Source organism: Carcharodon carcharias, chromosome 22 (genome assembly GCF_017639515.1).
Source record: "Carcharodon carcharias isolate sCarCar2 chromosome 22, sCarCar2.pri, whole genome shotgun sequence".
NCBI classification, from domain to species: domain Eukaryota; kingdom Metazoa; phylum Chordata; class Chondrichthyes; order Lamniformes; family Lamnidae; genus Carcharodon; species Carcharodon carcharias.
Window position 1 is genome coordinate 11,151,551 of NC_054488.1, and position 18,214 is coordinate 11,169,764.

The 18,214-nt window shown below is 42.9% G+C and overlaps 1 protein-coding gene across 1 annotated transcript in view; it reads left to right on the forward strand.

The window, feature by feature from the left end:
- The first annotated feature begins 3,589 nt into the window (after positions 1-3,589).
- Positions 3,590-18,214, forward strand: part of LOC121293867 (protein shisa-6-like) — a 521,308-nt gene continuing 506,683 nt past the window's right edge. Inside the window, exon 1 of the mRNA XM_041217286.1 lies at positions 3,590-4,258. Coding sequence (XP_041073220.1) covers positions 3,699-4,258 — 560 coding nt within the window. The 5' untranslated portion in view covers positions 3,590-3,698. The remainder of the gene's footprint in view (positions 4,259-18,214) is intronic.

The window sequence follows — 18,214 nt, forward strand, 5'->3', positions numbered from 1 at the left end:
CGCATAAGCACATATATACACATCCACATTCACACATACGCACATATACACACACGCATAAACACATTTATATACATACACATTCACATACACACACATACAAACATAGACGTAGACACATGTACAAATATGCGCATATAGAAACACGCATGCATATACACACACACGTAACACATGCACAAACACGTACATAAACACATACATACACATTCACACACACACCCTTCTAAATGATATGCATGGGGTCGAGTACCACAGTCGACGCTTTATTCGGTCGCTCAATTCAAAGTATCTGATAATTCAGTTTGTTTATTATCGCCGACTTCCCACTTGATTCTGGTTTTGAAGTAGCTTCATTCAAATTATTGGAAAATCCAAGCATTTTAATGCAATAAATAATATTTGCATAATATAGAGGGGACTGAGAAATCGCCCAACGCCCAATACGTTACACCAAAGGGGTTATCCTAACTGATCATTTTCAAAAAGGGAACTCACATATCAAAACTTGTGGGAAAATGTAACAGGAGCCTGAGTTACGTATGTTGGTAGTAATGGTGTGAAATAAAAAAAAAGAGATGGGAGCAGTAACACTGCCACTTAGTGTCATAGTTATTCCTGTATAGGGAACTGTGTACTGATCTGATTAGAAATGAGCATTTGAGTGTACTCAGCTCTTATCGTCAAAATACACCACCTTCTGGTTTTTTTTATCAAAGTTATTATGTATTTATAGAATGTGGACAGAAGCTGATACCATGCAACGCCATGGGACCAAACCTCCTGCAGAATTTACGGGGAAGAATTCTACTGATTGCAATGTACCCGATTCGCCTCTTTGGAAGCAATTGCCAGATTGCTAAAAATTGCAACCAGGATAAGTCGAATGCTTCGAAAATCTAGTTAGGGAGAAGTACATTAGATCCAGTATTAACATACCAGTGACAGATCACATGACCCACAGGGTGGGACAATGGTGGCAATTTCGCCATGTGTAGCGACATGCGCATTTTGCCACGTTCACCAGTTCTGAAGAAGTCATATTAGAGTCGAAAGGTTAACTCTGCTTCTCTCTCCACAGATGCTGACGGACCTGCTGAGTTTTTCCAGCATTTTCTGTTTTTATTTCAGGTTTCCAGTATCCAAAAGCAATATTTTGCTTCTATCGCCCTGTTCACCGCGCGGCTGAAAATAGAGGCCAGGGTAATTGTTCCTCTTGCCCCCAGTGTCTCATCTCGCCCAAAATGGACTCGGCCACTGGAGCGCTAGGGCATCTAACACTCACCCTCCCAGCAAAATTGCTGGAGATTGGATTGTTTTGTAACATCTGCTGGGAGCTGGATTACCTCCACCGCCCCCTCCACCCCCCCCCCCCCCTTCACCACCAACCCCCTCCTCAACCCCAATTTCCCACCAAGATCGCTAAAGGTGACTAACTCAGATCCATCAGACCGGAGAATGGAAGAGGCGAAGCGCCTGACATTGTACTTACTTTCAGAACAGATTGGATCTCCTTTGTTTGCGAGCAACCTGTTTATTATTTTTATAAACATATATATATATATACAAAGGAGTCGACTTGAGGAGGGGCCACATTTCCTGTGTGTTCCTATCAGCCTATGTGTTTCACTGGATTCAATAGGGGGGTTCTGCCGTACCCCAATACAGCAGCACATATTATAACACTGAGTGTTATAATAATCTGATGTGTAAATGACTTGCACTCGCTGCTCATCAGCTTCAATGCAACAAAATCGGCAGAGACATTTGTAGTGATTGGACTTCACGCCCATGTTGTACATTTGGGGGATTTCTGAGGCGGCAGTTTGAAGTGATCCTTTTCTACTGCGGCCCTGAGCCGCCCGATTCCCGCAATTCCAACTATCCCTCAAAATACCACCACCCCCCACCCCCCACCTCCACTCCCCAATCGGTACCCAGCACATCGCTTTAACCTGGGCTAGGTTAAGACCGGTCCAGCTGCTCGTGCGGCAGCCTTAACAAAACCACAAGCGCCACAAGTTATCACTCTCCCGCACTCAACCTGCTACAGGACAACTCGGATTTCCCTGCAAATAAAAGTTTTGCATTGACCCCCACAACCCCCGCCCCCCCAACACACACACACACACACTCCCAACCAAGTGTCAAGAATTAGAGCAGAAACTGGCCCGGGACCGCCTTTGACCAAGAGTCCCACCAATTCTGATCAGTATTTTTTTTGTTTTAAATCAGGCACTGGCTTTTTCACGAGATGGAAGGAGCTTGATCGATAAAGGATCGACTTTGTCCTGCTGAGGTTACTGTTTGTAATTCTTCCCCGTCGGCACCAGACCCACATCGATCTCAGCCTGGAGCAGGTAGACAGATCTCGGCGATGCGGAGCTGATGGGGTTTTATTCCACCCCCACCCTCCCCTCCCCCCCCCCCGCCCCCCACATTCTCACTAAGTCTATATTTTTTTTCTCTTTTTTTGGGGTGTGTGTGTGGGGGGGGGGGGGGTGTGGGTGGTTGGGGAGGGGGAAGGATCTTTAAGTAGAAGGCAGTAGCTGAGGCTGTGACGTTGGCTGGCTGGGTGAGCAGTGTGCGTGGGCTCCATTTGTTGGATGGATAGAGGTGGAGGCGGAGCGCCGGGCTCCGAGCTGCTTCAGCTCCACTCACTCACTCACTCAACTCCCTCTCCCATCCCTTGTGCCAACGTGAGTGCGACCAGGAGCGAGCGGAGGCAGCCCTGCGAACCGCGGTAAGTGCTGGCTCTCCCACACGGGTAAAGAGCACCCGGCCACGGTCGCTCGCCTTCAACTCGCCCAGGATCCCCACCACAGCCCAGCACTGGCACAGCCAGCCCGGATCCCCGGTCCCTTAAACTTAAGATCCTCCCGCCTTCCATCTCTTTAAACCATGTCACTACCCGGAGTTCTCTCTCCTGTTATTTGCCTCAATCTCTGTGTGTGTGTGTGTGTGTGTGTGTGTGGAGTGAGTGGAGATGATTTTTTCTCTGCTCTCCCCGCTTTGAGTTGGATGCACCGTACTGTCTCTGTATCCAGCCTGTTCTCAGTATTTTCTCTCCACTTCACACCGCTCTAACCAGCTTTATTTTTCTCTTCTTGTCTCTCCAACCCCCCCCCCCCACCTCCCTCCTTCCCTTCCTTCCCCCACCCTCCACCTCACCTCCTTTATTCTCTTCTACCCATTAGACCAATGGAAACTGGCAAGTGAGATTAAATCACCAAAGATGTGAGGAAATGCGATTCCAAACTTCCACATTCCGGCAGAAAGGGAGGAATTTTCGCCTGCTATCGACTGACGGGATTTCGAGCAAGCCCACCCTCATCGGGACAGACCCAGGACCCTGATCTCCCTTTGCTGAGAGGGGAGGGGGCGGGTGGAGGGTGGGGGTGGGGTAAGGGGGGGGTGGGGGTGGTGGAGAAGGGAGGGGGTGGGGGTGCAGATTGGCCAATTTGCCGCAGTGGAGAGCGACTCCGTCTGATTTATCCCCCCGTGCATATCCATCCCCATCCACATCAGAAGGGGATGCTTCCTGCGAGCTGGTGGGCGGTGGGCGTGCGGGATCTGGTCGCCAGGCGAGCAACCTGGGAGCAGGGCAGGGGAGGGCACCGCTAGTGCTGCCTTTTTGGAGAGATCCACGGGGGGAAAGCAGCGCGTTCGGAAGGAGGGCTGCCCACTTGCAACCGACGATGCAGCATCTTCTCCTCTTCCTCGTCTACATGGACCCCCTGAGCCTGCTGGTCTGCGCAGGGAGGACCAGGAACAACAGGACGTTGGCATCTCCCCGGCGCCAAGGGCCCAACACTGCCAGGGCGGCACAAGTCAACACCACCGTGGTGGTGCCCGTCCTGCAGATCAACAGGATGAAGCCGCTTGTCCTGCAGCACTCCGAGAAATGCCGGGGTCACTACGACGTGGCTGGGCAGTGGGACCCCGACTTCGAATGCAACAGGACTTCCTACAATTACTGTTGTGGCACTTGCTACATGCGCTACTGCTGCCAGGACAAGAACTACCGCCTGGAGCAGAACGGTTGCAAAAACTACGTGACGCCCAAAGTGGAAATCCAAGTCACCACCGACCCGGATCTGGGCGAGCTGGAGAACGTGTACGACCCCAGCAAAGACAAGACCAACAGTACTGTCTACATCACCTGCGGGGTGATCGCCTTTGTGATTATAGCGGGGGTTTTTGGTAAAGTTGCCTACGACAAAGCCACTCGCCCTCCTCGTGAAATGAACGTGTCCAGGTAAGACCACCCCTTCCGTGTTTGCTTTATTTTTTTGTGTTGTGTGTGTTGATATGAGTGCAATATGGTGCCAGTTCGGCGGCTTTCAAACTTGTGTGTCTGTGGGAGACACACCTCTCATTGAATGTTCGCAAATGTCAGGGGGTCCCTAATTTCCCAAAGACACTGTCAGCTACCCAGAGGGGGAAAAAATCGCTGCTATTGCTAAAGAAATATTCTTTTGTTTAAAAAAAATGTCATAGGCATGCATTGAAAAGGACACATTACAAGAAACGTACAGGAACCTCATGGGGGATGAACTGGAATCGATCCGAAGTCCTCGGGGACTGGTTAGGGTAGCACATTCCTCGCTAAAAAAAAGCACCCATGCGGTGCTATTTAAAATGTCTCCTGTATTCAAAGGTGAAATAGCCCCCTTTCAATCTATGATGACCAGGACTTGCCTGTGTTAACGCCTGTGATGAGGGAACCCTGCAAGTATCAGGTGAAGTGAAGTTACATACAATGCGCTGAAGTGAACACTGCCCTTAGGGGCTTGAAGTGATTCTAGCCCAGGGAGGGACAGCACAGAACAAGAAGCATCCAATAAACCCAAAAATAAGTTAATAATCCACCCAAAACAAAATAAGGTGAACTAAAAATATTTTAAAGCGTTGTGAGAACAATTTAAAAGCATGTTCCAACACACAGAAGGAAAGTGTGACAACATTTTTGCAGCTTAACTGTCAGGATGCCCTGCTTTGAACTTGGTAATCTACTGCAGACAGTACCTGATACTGCCCCATGACTATGGCATGCTGCTTTTACTTTTTGTCAAACTGCACAAATAAAGTTTCAGTAGAATTGGCCAATGATGAAAAACATCTGTATAAATGTCTTGGTTGCAATATGCTGTAGTGCCCCAGAATAATCATCTGTATAAATGTCCTGGTTGAAATATGCTGTAGTGCCCCAGAATAATCATCTGTATAAATGTCCTGGTTGCAATATGCTGTAGTGCCCCAGAATAATCATCTGACAGTTCACTTTATTGGAATACTTCAAGTTTTGAGCGCAAACTAAGCAGCACATAAACAGGACAGGCAGCATATTCCTCTTCGTGTTTATCCCTAGTGTCACCTAATATTTTAGGAGTTCAAGGAAGGTGAATGTTCACTAGGTGATGCTGGCACCACCTTCATTGCCTAGACTCTCAGGTGATAACTAAAGCCCAAAAGAGAATTTGCAGAGATGTTGGAGCCATTGGAATATACTTCACAACAAACGTACTGATCGATAGAAGTTTCAGACCTTTTCTTGTATATTTTCCTAATTCCTGCTCCCTGGTGAAACACTGGTTACTGTAATATAGTCAGCCAGCATCATGAATTATTTGCAATGAATTGATATGTTTGTCACTATTTAAAGTGTGATGTTATTTTCAATATGAAATCACAATACCTTTTATTTTGCTGGCTTTAATAATATTCCTGCGGAACTTAGTATAATACAGTGAGCATGACCATTGCAATTAGACTGCAGATATACTGCCACTTTCATATTGATGCAATCAGGCTTGCACACTACTGTTAAAGTGACAGTATACCTTGGAAGCAGCTCAGCCTCTGATCACACTAAACAAAGATGTGAGACTTTAGTTGGACTATCTCACATTGCATGGACTGGGTAATGTGTTGAAAAACTCGAGCCTCATACAAAACTGCGGGCAGCATCTTATGCCTGTCATGAAGTGTGTAAACTTATGTTTCAATGCTTTTAATGTCTGGGGAAAGCTGAAATTAGTCGTGCCTTCTCCAAACATCAAAATAATGGCTGTATTGCATTTGTACAAGCAAGCATTAAAGAACTCCTTCATTATGAAGCACAAGTGGGGGTCCACCTGGGGATTGCTATCTGTGACATCACACTTTACAGATACTGGCCTGAAACTAGTAGCAGTTGTACAGGTGTAACCATAATCACATTATCTTTATCTCTGAGCCAAATGCTGTTCTTCCTTTTATTTTCCCAACATGTACATTACTTACAAACTTCACGCACCAACAGGAGGAGATGCAGCAAGTGCCAGCTTTAGCAATAAGTGTGACCTTCTGTATTTTCTGCTGAATGAAATATGGCTGGCAGAAATATGAAGCAATACTTGCTTCAAAGGTATAAATGCGCAATGTTGCTGATGCTGGAAATCTGAAATAAAAGAAACAGAAAATGCTGGAAATACTCAGCAGGGCAGACAGCATCTGTGGAGAGAGAAACAGAAATGTTTCAGATTGATGCCTATTTATTGCTCCACAAATGCTGCCTGATATGCTGAGCAGTGCCTGCATTTTCTATTTTTATTTCTAATTGAATCATAGGGTTTTGATAATTGAAACTCATTGAGTTTGGCTCTTGCAGTTTCAGCATCAGAGTCCCTGTATTTAAATGTTATCTTTCACCTTATTATCAGCAACCTGTGGCCTATATTTATTTTCATGTATGAATATAGAGGTGATGCACTCATGGATTTTAAAGACTCAAGTAATTAATATCCCATCAGTAAAAAATTGTTAGTACTGGTATTCCAACAATCAGCCAATTCACAAAACTGTAGGCATCCCTTTTAATTCCTGCAAAACACATCGGAATACAATTGAGGGCTTTGTTTACTAAAGCTGCCAACAGCTTACAAATATTCTTTTACTCTAGTAAAGGTGTTTTTAGCAGTAACTTATTATGAATTCAAACCATAAATATTAATGCTAGAGCTTGTGGAGGTTCCCAGCACAATTTCGAAACAAAAGCCTTCTCATTGATTGGCTTGTTTCAGTCTAATTTGGTGAATTTCCCCTTCATTTCCTTTTGCACAGACTTTAAAAGTTGCTCATTTCTTTTCAACTTCTGGGCGGATTTCCTTTGCAAGGTAAACAGGGTATTTTTTTGAAACAGCATTAATGAAGTAAAAAAAAAGGGAAAAGTAATGAAATTTTATATTAGGGAAAATAGATCTATTTTTGTTTATGGAGTTGAATCCTGAAATGAAGCTGTTCCTCGTCCTTTTGAATCAGCTGGGCGACTGAAGCATCAGGAAACCTGGTACACTGTCAGTGAAATATACAATGATTGAAACATCAGGAAGTCTGGTATACTGTCGGTGAAATATACAATGATCGAAGTATCAGGAAACCTGGTATACTGTCAGTGGAATATACAATGATTGAAACATCAGGAAACCTGGTATACCGTCAATGAAATATACAATGATTGAAGCATCAGGAAATCTGGTATACTGTCGGTGAAATATACAATGATTGAAGCATCAGGAAACTATACTGTCAGTTTGGTACTGTATACAATGACTGGGTAGGGTACCCAGTGACAATCGTGCACAGGAGTAGAGCGCTAAAGCCTGGGAGGGTAACAAAAGTGCACCTTCACCGTTAATTCATTAAAACACGTGAGAGATTTATAACTGTTCCAATCTTAGTGCGAACAATTGTACTAACCAAAATATCAAAATAATATATACAGCTTATTTAACTTCATTACTTTCATATGATTATTGAGCTAAAAATATTTCAACAGTTTGAGCAATCTTATGGTTATTAATTTTGAGAGAGCCAGCTGTGAATATCCATGTCACAGAATGCTGCTGATAGAACAAGTTGTAAAGATGCTGTAAACATTGATAGATGGGGGCAGAAAGAAGCATAATGTAATAATTTCACTAGCAAAATCTACCAAAAAGGGAAAAAAGAGCATTGTGGAATGAACTGTTTGGGTTCAATCTGGAACCAGGTTAAGAGAAGCAATCCGGCCTTCCAGATACCATCTAAATGAGAACAGATTGCATAACAAATGTCCATTGGAAAGAATAGTGTTCAAATCTGATCAATGAACTCTCAGAATGATTAGCTTCAAACTTCTGTTCGCTTCCACACAGCAGATCTGCAAACCAGGAAACACGATGGAACCTCTGCGATATGAAATAAAGCTATTAAGTCTTTCAAAAGGCTAAGCCTCAAGAAAATACATTCTCTATTAGGTGCCACTGACACAATACTAAATCTGTAACCTTTAGCTACTCAACTCCAACTCAGCCAAGCTAATAAATCCTGTACAATGCAAGTCCACATAGAAATGGAGCACAATGTGTTATGCTGAGTTCAGTAATGGGTGATAAGATCAGTGTTATGGCTTACAGAATAACTGATGCAGGAGGTAGCTCAGATGTTAGTTTATTTGGTAAATACAACATCTGGTACAGTACTAAACTACACAGACCAGGAAGGCTACCACTTAATCTCCGGTCTGTGCTGAGTTAGGAGGGAGACAGTGGGGATATGATGATTGGCATTAATCCTTCTGTGCTAAGGCGAGAGGAATAAAAAGCCAGCCTGTTCCAGACCACTTTTGGAAAGTGTGCACATGTAAACATTTGATGAGAACTGAATAAGGTGTGTATTTAATGCTTGACACTTGAATGTCCAGAATCATGGGGCAGAGTCTTACCACTTCAGTCCCCGCCACAATGACGGGACCATTTTCGGGCTTGAAACTCAAGTCTCTGCCTGTCACACTCGGCAGTTGCTTTTTACCAGAGCAAACCAACTGTTGTTCTGCCTCCACATTCCCCATCCAATTAGGATGGGCTGGACCATTCTATCAGAAGAGGAATTTTAGTTTAAAGGGACTATCATGCCTGTCAGAAAAGCTCAGCAACATCAGCGTTTTCTAGGCAGTAGCAATCACAGGAATGATGACGAGACCTGGGAAGGCTGCTCCCTCCCCACTACCCCCGCTTGACCACCACCCCTGTTCCCCTGCCCCCAAACCCCTGGTCTCTCACTCTTATTTGGAGATCCTGCTGTAGGATCTAAGAGGGCGCAGTGAGGTGAGGACTGGAGGTAGTGGACAACTTCTCCAACCAAGCAGACACGGAATGAAGTGACCACGGAAGTGAGCAGTAGGGGTGTGCTCCCTCCAACCTGGAGACAGTGTACCAAGAGGTCTCAGGGCCTCAGGAGGGCATAACAGGTGAGTGGTGCAACATGCTCAGGTGCCAAGCCCTGTGCTCTGACTTGCCCAGCATTCTCCTGTACACCATCTCTCAGATCCGCACAATTTGCAGCTCCACTCTCTCTGTAGGCACCTCCTAACCCCAGCTGAACAGTCAACGCTCACACTCACCCTCAGTCTATTACCCTTGTACACCCATACCTCACAGTCACTTCCAGAAATGATGTCCTTCCTCTCCACATAGTCCATTACAAACCCTCACACCTCTCTCACCTTGCAGGAGAAGGGAGTACCCAACTTGACAAGAGGCAGAGACCTGGGGGATGGGGGTTGGAGGCGTCTCTCCAGTTTCAGGCGTTTTACTGGCCATTGGCAATGGATGCCCACCTGCTCTGAGCCCTTATTGGTTTCTGAGAAAATAATTTGTCTGCAATGCTTGTAAGAACTATATATGCATCACAATAAATTTGCATCATTTTAAATTCCTAGGGAGCTAACCATGTAGCCTATTGTATGAGGAAATGTTACTTTTAGAGGGCTATGTTATATTAGTGTAGTCTGTGCTCCATTATAGCTGATCTCTGCAGATCTAGTTCACACAAAAATTGAAATTCAGTGAATTCACCTATATTTTGAATCTATATTGGCATCTTCTTATTTAAAAAAAATCTATCCTCAGGAATTCCTTTCTCTTCTTGGGTTTAACTATTACTTTCACTTATTGGACCGTTAAAATCTGACCAAGTAATTTATCCCTCACAGCCTGTGTTTGTCTTTCATTTTGTTTTGCTCTCATTGTCACCAACTTGCATTTGTTTAGCAACTTGAACACAGAAATGTGTCGCAAAGTGATCACAGAGGTATAACCAGACAACTAGACACTAAGGCAAATAAGGAGACAGCAGGTGTGGTCAAGCTTAGTCAAATAAATGAGTTTTACCCATCCTTTTGGAGGAGATGGGAGGGTGGAGGAGGGTTAGGGTGGGAATTCCAGAGTATGGGACCCAGACCGCTGTTGAAATGAGTGCCAATAGTAGTGCAAAGTAATGGTAAAGAGCTGGGGTACACAAAAGCCCAGAGTCAAAGGAATTGACTTTAGGGGTTGGGGGTAGGATGGGGAAAGGAGACATGTGTGTTTTAAGGCTGCAGGAGGTTAAAGAAATAGAAATAAGCAAGATCATGAAGGCATTTAGATAGAAGGATAAGAGTTTAATTCTGAGACATCTCCCTCTTTGTCTGCTGTGGTTTCAGTTTTGCATTTTAACTGCATCCCTGTCTCCTCTGTGCCACGTTTGCAGCTCTTTCCCACTTAGTCTCTGCCGAAACATCTTTACTTCCTTCAGGTATTCTACAAAGGTTGAGAAAATACGGTTTTATAGACATATGCTTCTTTATATGCATTTCGCTTAGCAAGAAAATGAAGGCTTTTGCAAGTGGATTAAAAACATTCAGTGAAACCACAGCATCAGTGTCGCCTCTGAACGGCTGTATTCATAACTCGCACCAGTGCCCGGGTGACTGGCAGCCTCACCCAATTTGAAGCTGAATTCATACTACTAAGCACAGAGAATATTAGTGTTTGTGCTCAGTTCAACACTTTTATGGCTCCTGGTTCTTTCCTTCAGAGATTGGCAGCTCTAAAACTGCAACAATATAATCTCAACTGTACTATTGGATGGAAGGCTGCATCAGACGGCAACTGGGCATAACGCACAGAGAATGAATGACAGATCTTTAATACGCTTACAATCTTACATATTTTTTTATAAAATGCATGTAATCGTTCCTGTTTGGTAGTTGCATTTTCCTGTGCTTAGTTTTGCTGTTCACATGTTTTGAGCTCTGTTTCTTAAGCTTCACATCACACAATCGGAATTACTTTTTTTTGAACAATACCACATACAGCCTCACACATGTCATGAAGGGACAGTTTCATTGAATGACAGTACGGTATATTGCCACGAAGATTTCCACAGTGCACCCTTCTGTTAATATTGTATAAAGGATAAAAGTTGATTGTGGGTGTCGCTTGAAGCTGAAAAACACTTACAGGTTGAAAAAAATTTGATAATAGCAAGGAAATGTGATGATAATACACAGCCCCAAGCAGCTAGAAATGGGTCTGACTGATAGACCAACAGGCCACCTTCTGTGATGTAAATCTTATGATAGCGCAAGCAAATGCAAAATGTTATAAATGCATCAGATATTGAAACACAAGCCTTGTCTTGTTTTAATAATGTGCATATTTCCCATCTCTATGTTTATAGTTAGTATTTATTATTCAATTGAGCCTTCTGAATATAACCAAAATTGTGATTTGAAGATCATGACACTAAAACATTTTGCTTTTTTTACACCTGCTGACCAGGGGACATAAATATACTATGAGAAATAAGAGCAGGAGTGGACCATCCAGCCCCTTGAGCCTGCTCTGCCATGCATTCAAAAAGAGCATGGCTTATCTGATTTTGGCCTCAACTCCACTTTTCTGCCTACTCCCCATAACCCTTGACTCCCCTATAGTTCAAAACTTTATCTATCACAGCCTTGAATATGCACACTCAGCCTCCGCAGCTAGAGAATTCCAAAGATTCATGACTGTCTGAGAGAAAAAAATCCTCCCTCATCTCTAGCCTAAATGGATGGCCTCCTTATTCTGAAACCAAGCCCCTTTGTTCTAGATCCTTTCACAAGGGGAAATATCCTCGCACCTACCTTGTCAACCCACCTCAGAATTTTATATCTTTCAGGAAGACCACCTCGTGTTCTTCTAAACTCCATTGAAGTATAGGCACAACCTGTCCAACCATTGCTCATAAGACAAAATCTTCATCTCAGGATTCACACTAGTGAACCTTCTTTGAACCGCCTCCAATGCAAGTATATCCCTCCTTAGGTAAGGGGACCAAAACTGTATGATACTCTAGGTGTGGCCTCATCAATGCCCTGTACAGTTGAAGCAAGACTTCCCTACTTTTATCCCCTAACTGTTTTGCAGTAAAGGTGGGCATTCCATTTGCCTCCCTAATCCCTTATGTACCTGCATGCTTTTGTGTTTCATGTATGGGGACATCCAGATCTTTCTGTACCGCAGTATTCTGTAGTCTCTTTCCAGTTAAATAATATTTTGCATTCCTACTCTTCCTGCCAAGTGGATAACTTGTATTTTCACGCATCATACTCTGCCAAATTTTTGTGCACTCACTTAACCTATCTACATTCCTTTGTAGACTCTTTATGTCCTCTTCACAATCGCTTTCTCACCTATCTTGGTTTGGTCAGCAAATGCGGCTATAATACACTGGATCCCTTCATCCAATCAGTAATAAAGATTGTAAATAGTTGACGGCCCAGCACTGATCCCCGAGGCCCCCCATTAGTTACGGTTTGCCAACCTGAAAATGACCGATTTATCCTAACCTTCAATTTTCCATTGGTTAGCTAATCCTCTAGTCAGTCTAATATATTACCCCAACCTTCCCCACCACCCGCCGCCCCATCACCATTGGCTCTTATCTTGTGTACTAACCCTTTTATGTTACTTAAGATCAGAAACATTCTTTCATGTAGAAAGTGGCAGAAGCTTGGAACACTGTCCTGCAAAAAATGTAATGGTTGCTAACTCAACTAATATTTTAAGTGTGAGATTAATAGGTTTTTGTTAACCAAAGCAGATAAATGGAATTAGGATACAGGAAACCCATGTGCTCATTGAATGGCAGAATAGTCTTTAGGGGTTGAATGACTCACTCCTTCTGTTTCTCCAGTATAAAGATAGGTCAGAAATGAAGAGGTTTTTGTTTTTTTGCAGAAAGTCATTGAGGTCTGGGATTAATTGCTGGTGAGTGCCCAAATTTGTTGCCAGCCTTTAGAATGGAGCTGCATGAGTTCCTGTGAGCAGCAAACATAGCCACATGCAGAAGGGCGTTGGGACATTGGGAATTGCGCCGATATGATCTCTGGGAGCTGGATTAGCTTCGGGGGTTGGAGAGCAGTTTCCTGGATATTTCTCCTGTAGTTGCTTGGTAGCACAGAACTTAAGTATTGCTGGAAAAAGAGGCATGCTACTGAAGCTTTTTCATCTTGCCTTCATCAGGACAGACACAAGAATGAAAAATTTCAAAGGGAGTTACAATTTATGCTGGTCGAGAAGAGGATGATGATTGGTTGGCAGTGAATTTTGATTGGAAGAACTGTTGCCATGGAGAATGCTCTAGGGAACAGTTAACTGCCAAGCTTTTGTTTAAATTCAAACCAGGCAAGTTGATTCTGATTGGTCAAGGCATTGCAAGGGGGAATGAACCAGGGAATGGCTGTTCCCCGAGCTTTTGTTTAGTTGAAAAAGGTGCAATGTGTGGATGTGCTCTTCTTATTTGTGTGTGAACGTATGTAGCTTCTCGCACACATACATGGGCCACACTTTGAGCCCAAATGATCATTTTAAATTGGTTATTTGAATAATTCTTAGCTCACTAGGGATTGTTTGATAAATTGTTCAATTGCAGAAACATATCTAATGTTGGACACTCTATTCTGAGTTTTGCAAACACGGGCTGGTTGAGTATGGCCAGTACTTTGCCTGTTGTGAACAGCCAATGTTTGACACGATTGCCCAGTTGGGATGTATGGCTTACATGCCTGTAACACACTGGCATGGAAATTCATACACCACAGTTCTTATTTGTGTGTGAGGACGTGCGTCTTTTTGACTTGATGGCAGCATCCTGTTAGTGGTGAATGCCACTCGCCATGCTACTGCATAGTAGTAATGTGAAACCTCCACCTGTCGCTCAAATTTTTGAGATACCTTCCAGGGTAACCTGAAGTAGATTGGGCATTTTTCAGGACCACAAGTGATGGCTTTGGGCCTTACTGTTCCCTGGTGCATCCTCCATCGCAACACTCCTACCAATTAGAGTTCACTTGCCAAGCAATCAGCACCCTCTTCTCATGCAGTATAAATTGTTGTTCCCTTTGAGATTTGGCATTCTTGTGTGTGTCCTGCTGAGTGCAAGACAAAAAGCTTTGACAGCATGCCTCTCTTCTCAGCAATGCACATTTCTCCTAATTTGTTTCCTCCCAAGAAATCAGATGATAGTGACTGGATTCGAGGAGGGCATGAGAGTGATTGGGAAGAGCGCATACACCATGGGATAGACATGAGTAACCAGCTAGCCTTCTCATTTTCATACGTATCTGGTCTTATTTAATCCACAGGCTTTTAGAGCCCAAGCTTGGTGTCATCCACTCATTACTTTTGATTTATTTCCAACCTTGGCAATGACAAATACCATCGGCTTTGGTTTAAAATTGAGGTTTCCCAGTAAAAGCAGGAAAGGAAGAGTATTCCTGAAAATAACACATGGTGGCAGTTTACTCCTGCATGTATTTTATCGTGAAAAAAACTCTCAAAAAAAAGTCAGGCTAAATTAATTGCAAATTTTACAATTTAATTTTAGTTTATTTGAAATAATAGTAAATATACGGTGAAAATGGACATTGATAACATGAACACTGATACAGGTTAATTTTCATGTGGGGTATGAACAGAATATATTATATAAATATATATTATTTATATATACTTAAATTACATGCTCATACATACTAAAGGACTTAAATAATTGATTGGTTATGAAGCACTTTTGGGCATCCTGAGATTTTGGAATTTTGTCTTTCCTTCAATGCAGCTATAGACACTGACCATCAGCAGCTCTGTCATTATGTTTTCAGAGCTATTATTGCTGGCTGATGTGAGAAGTAAGAGTTGTTTGCAAACACCCCATTTATGCAACAACAGGCCTTTAAATTTGTGTATTATATCAACACACAAGTACAGACGCGTTCATTTTGTGCACCTGAAATATGTCACTCCCATCTCCAACAGATGCAATGTTTAGTCATAGCTGTCAAGATGGAGGAGCTATTACGAATGGGATTTGTGATCATCGAGTGAAACTGATCATCAGTTCATTTAAGCATATGGAGCTCGGGTTATTTTTAAGTGTTAAAAATAATCAAACGAGGTTGCACTTTTAAATTAAATGGCTGAGATTCATTTCATATGAGTAAGGCTTGGTTGGTATGACTACTGTTACCACAGGTGTGCTTAAGTTGAGCCAATGGTTTCCTTAACAACCACCTTTCTGCGAGGCTTCAATTCGGAGGTAAGCTATGGGGAGTCAAGAATTCTCAGACTAAATACTGGTGGAATAATTCCCCATAGGTGGACATTTGTTGACATTATTATGTCATATAGCCATAAAACCACCTTTACCTCTTTATCTAGCCTCACAAGCAACCCTGGAAGACCCCGAATATTACATCAGGAACAAAAACCAGAAGGACAATACTGAGTAGGACATTAAAAAGTGTGACAGAACAAAATATGGGGACAGTTTGTCCTGATGAAATGATTATTCAATTAAGAGTCCTGGTGATTCACAATCAGAAGCTAAAACTTTAAAGATACAGAGAAGTCTGGCTATTTGTTCCTTGCTGCTAATTACAAGTGTTAAATTGGTGATTTACTGGTGAAAACTTTCCGGGGAGGAATGAACAGCTCTCAGCTTTATTTTCTGAACTTCCCTCAGCCAGAACATAGATTATTCTTTATCGTGTCCCAGATCATCATGAAAAATACATTTGGAAAATATCAAGAGACTGTCTTCACAGCTATTGAGCTACTGAGTTTCAGTCCCTTCGATCTTGCTACCTATGCTTCATGAATATAATCTTATTGTCCACAAATGCTTATCTTATCAGTGTTTAGAGGGAACATGATACGAGAGGAAAGATCATATTACTGCGTCAGCACATCAACATCTTAATTTCCTGGCCGTGAGATGTCATCAAAGTTGTAACGAGTACAATGAGCATGTAGGTATTACTTATATTTCATTAAGATAAAAGCAAAAAACTGCGGATGCTGGAAATCCAAAACAAAACAAAAATACCTGGAAAAACTCAGCAGTTCTGACAGCATCTGTGGAGAGGAACACAGTTAACGTTTCGAGTCCGTATGACTCTTCAACAGAACTAAGGAAAAATAGAAAAGAGGTGACTTATATTTCATTACTGTTTTAAAAAATCTGATATAATAGTGCTCAAACTTAAGCTAATCAAAATGGGTCTATATAGTATTATTCCTTTTGTTATTTAGCTCTCTTTGCACCACAATGCTACTCTCTGACAGAAAGCATCAGCAAGTCATCTCTTTTAGGTCACTGCCACTGCATCTTTCAGATGCAGCAGTATATTGTGGCTGAGTTAGCCCCTTGAGCTGGACAAAAAAGCTTCCACGACACTGCTTTGCCCTGACCAATATGGATCTGTCAAACCAACATTACTGCAACTCCCCACATATGCTGCCCGTCCTGCTGAATATTTCCAGCATTTTCTGTTTTTATTTTAAATTTCTAGCATCCACCGTTTTTGCCTTTGAATTACCAAAACAGATAGGCATTTATTTCCTTGCTACTTGAGGGACCTTGCTGTGCGCAAATTGCCTGTTGTGTTTACTACGGTTCAATACAGTAACTACACTTCAAAAGTAATTAATTGGCTGTAAAGATCTTTGGAACGCCCTGAGGTCATGAGAGGCATTATGCAAGTGCAAGCTCTTTCTTTCTTCCTCAGAAACCACCAGCAAAAGTGCGGCTGACAACCTGTAGTAATTTTTCGACTGTTTCTCAATCTCTCCTGAAATGATACTAGAGCGTAAAGCAGTGGTGGGGTCAGCACTTGACAATGCCTGACTCTAATCAGTACCTGCACTCATGGAACCATCAAAATTAGGAAGTTGCAATGTTGAAGAGGAATGAGGAAAACCATGATCGTGACATCACACCCTACCTTGAAATCTTAAAACTACCCACCACACTGCCCTAAAGCATCTTTTTAATAGGATAGAACTCAACTCTTTTACTTAAAGCAAACTAGCACCACCCCCAATTCACCCCTTTCCGATCCCCCTTTTTCCAATAATTTTTAACAAAATATATTTTTCTTTTCCCACCTATTTTAAAATTTATTTTGATCTATTGTTTTATATCCACCTTTTAGCCCATTTCAATCATCCCTTCCCCCCACCCCACTAGGGCCATCTGCCACTAGCTTGTCCTGCTTGCTACCCTTAATGTCCCCATCAGCACATTCCTTAGATAATATCACCACCATCAACACCCCTTTGTCCTTTTGTCTATGACATCTTTGGCAGTCTCTTCTTGGCCTCCACCTATCACTGGCCCCCTATCTAGCTCTACCTGTCCCACCCCCCTTTACCAGCTTATATTTCACCTCTCTTCTCTATTTCCTTAGTTCTGATGAAGAGTCATACGGACTCGAAATGTCAACTGTATCCCTCTCTGCAGATGCTGTCAGACCTGCTGAGTTTTTCCAGGTATTTTTGTTTTTGTTTCAGATTTCCAGCATCCGCAGTATTTTGCTTTTACCACCTCCAATTATTTGGTTGCATTACTCTCAGCTCCTGTAATTCATTCCTATGGTCATTTGGTAGTTCAGGACTTGAGTGTTGCTGAAAAAAGAGACATGTCAAAGCTTTTTGACTTGCACTTATCAGGACACTTCACAAATGGGAAGAGGTACCTGCTGAGCCTAAACTCCTTTACTCCCAACTATCCCACCACAAACCAGCGTCCAATGAAAATGCTGAATCCTTGAAAGTGCACCTAGCTGATCCAGTGCACACATATTGCGGGATTCCGAATGACCTGTCGGACTTTCACATGCAACCCGAATGTCTCACAGCACTGCGAGGCCTTAAGATCAATCCAGACATATACATCAGTAAACCTGGCAAAGGGACGGGAATAGTCGTCCTTAACAAGTGTGACTATATCAACAAAATGTACACCATTCTTAATAACAGGTCTAAATTTGTAACCATTGGACCTGCTGCTCAACATGGCTGGACAGACTTGCTGGAAAGTAAGCTGA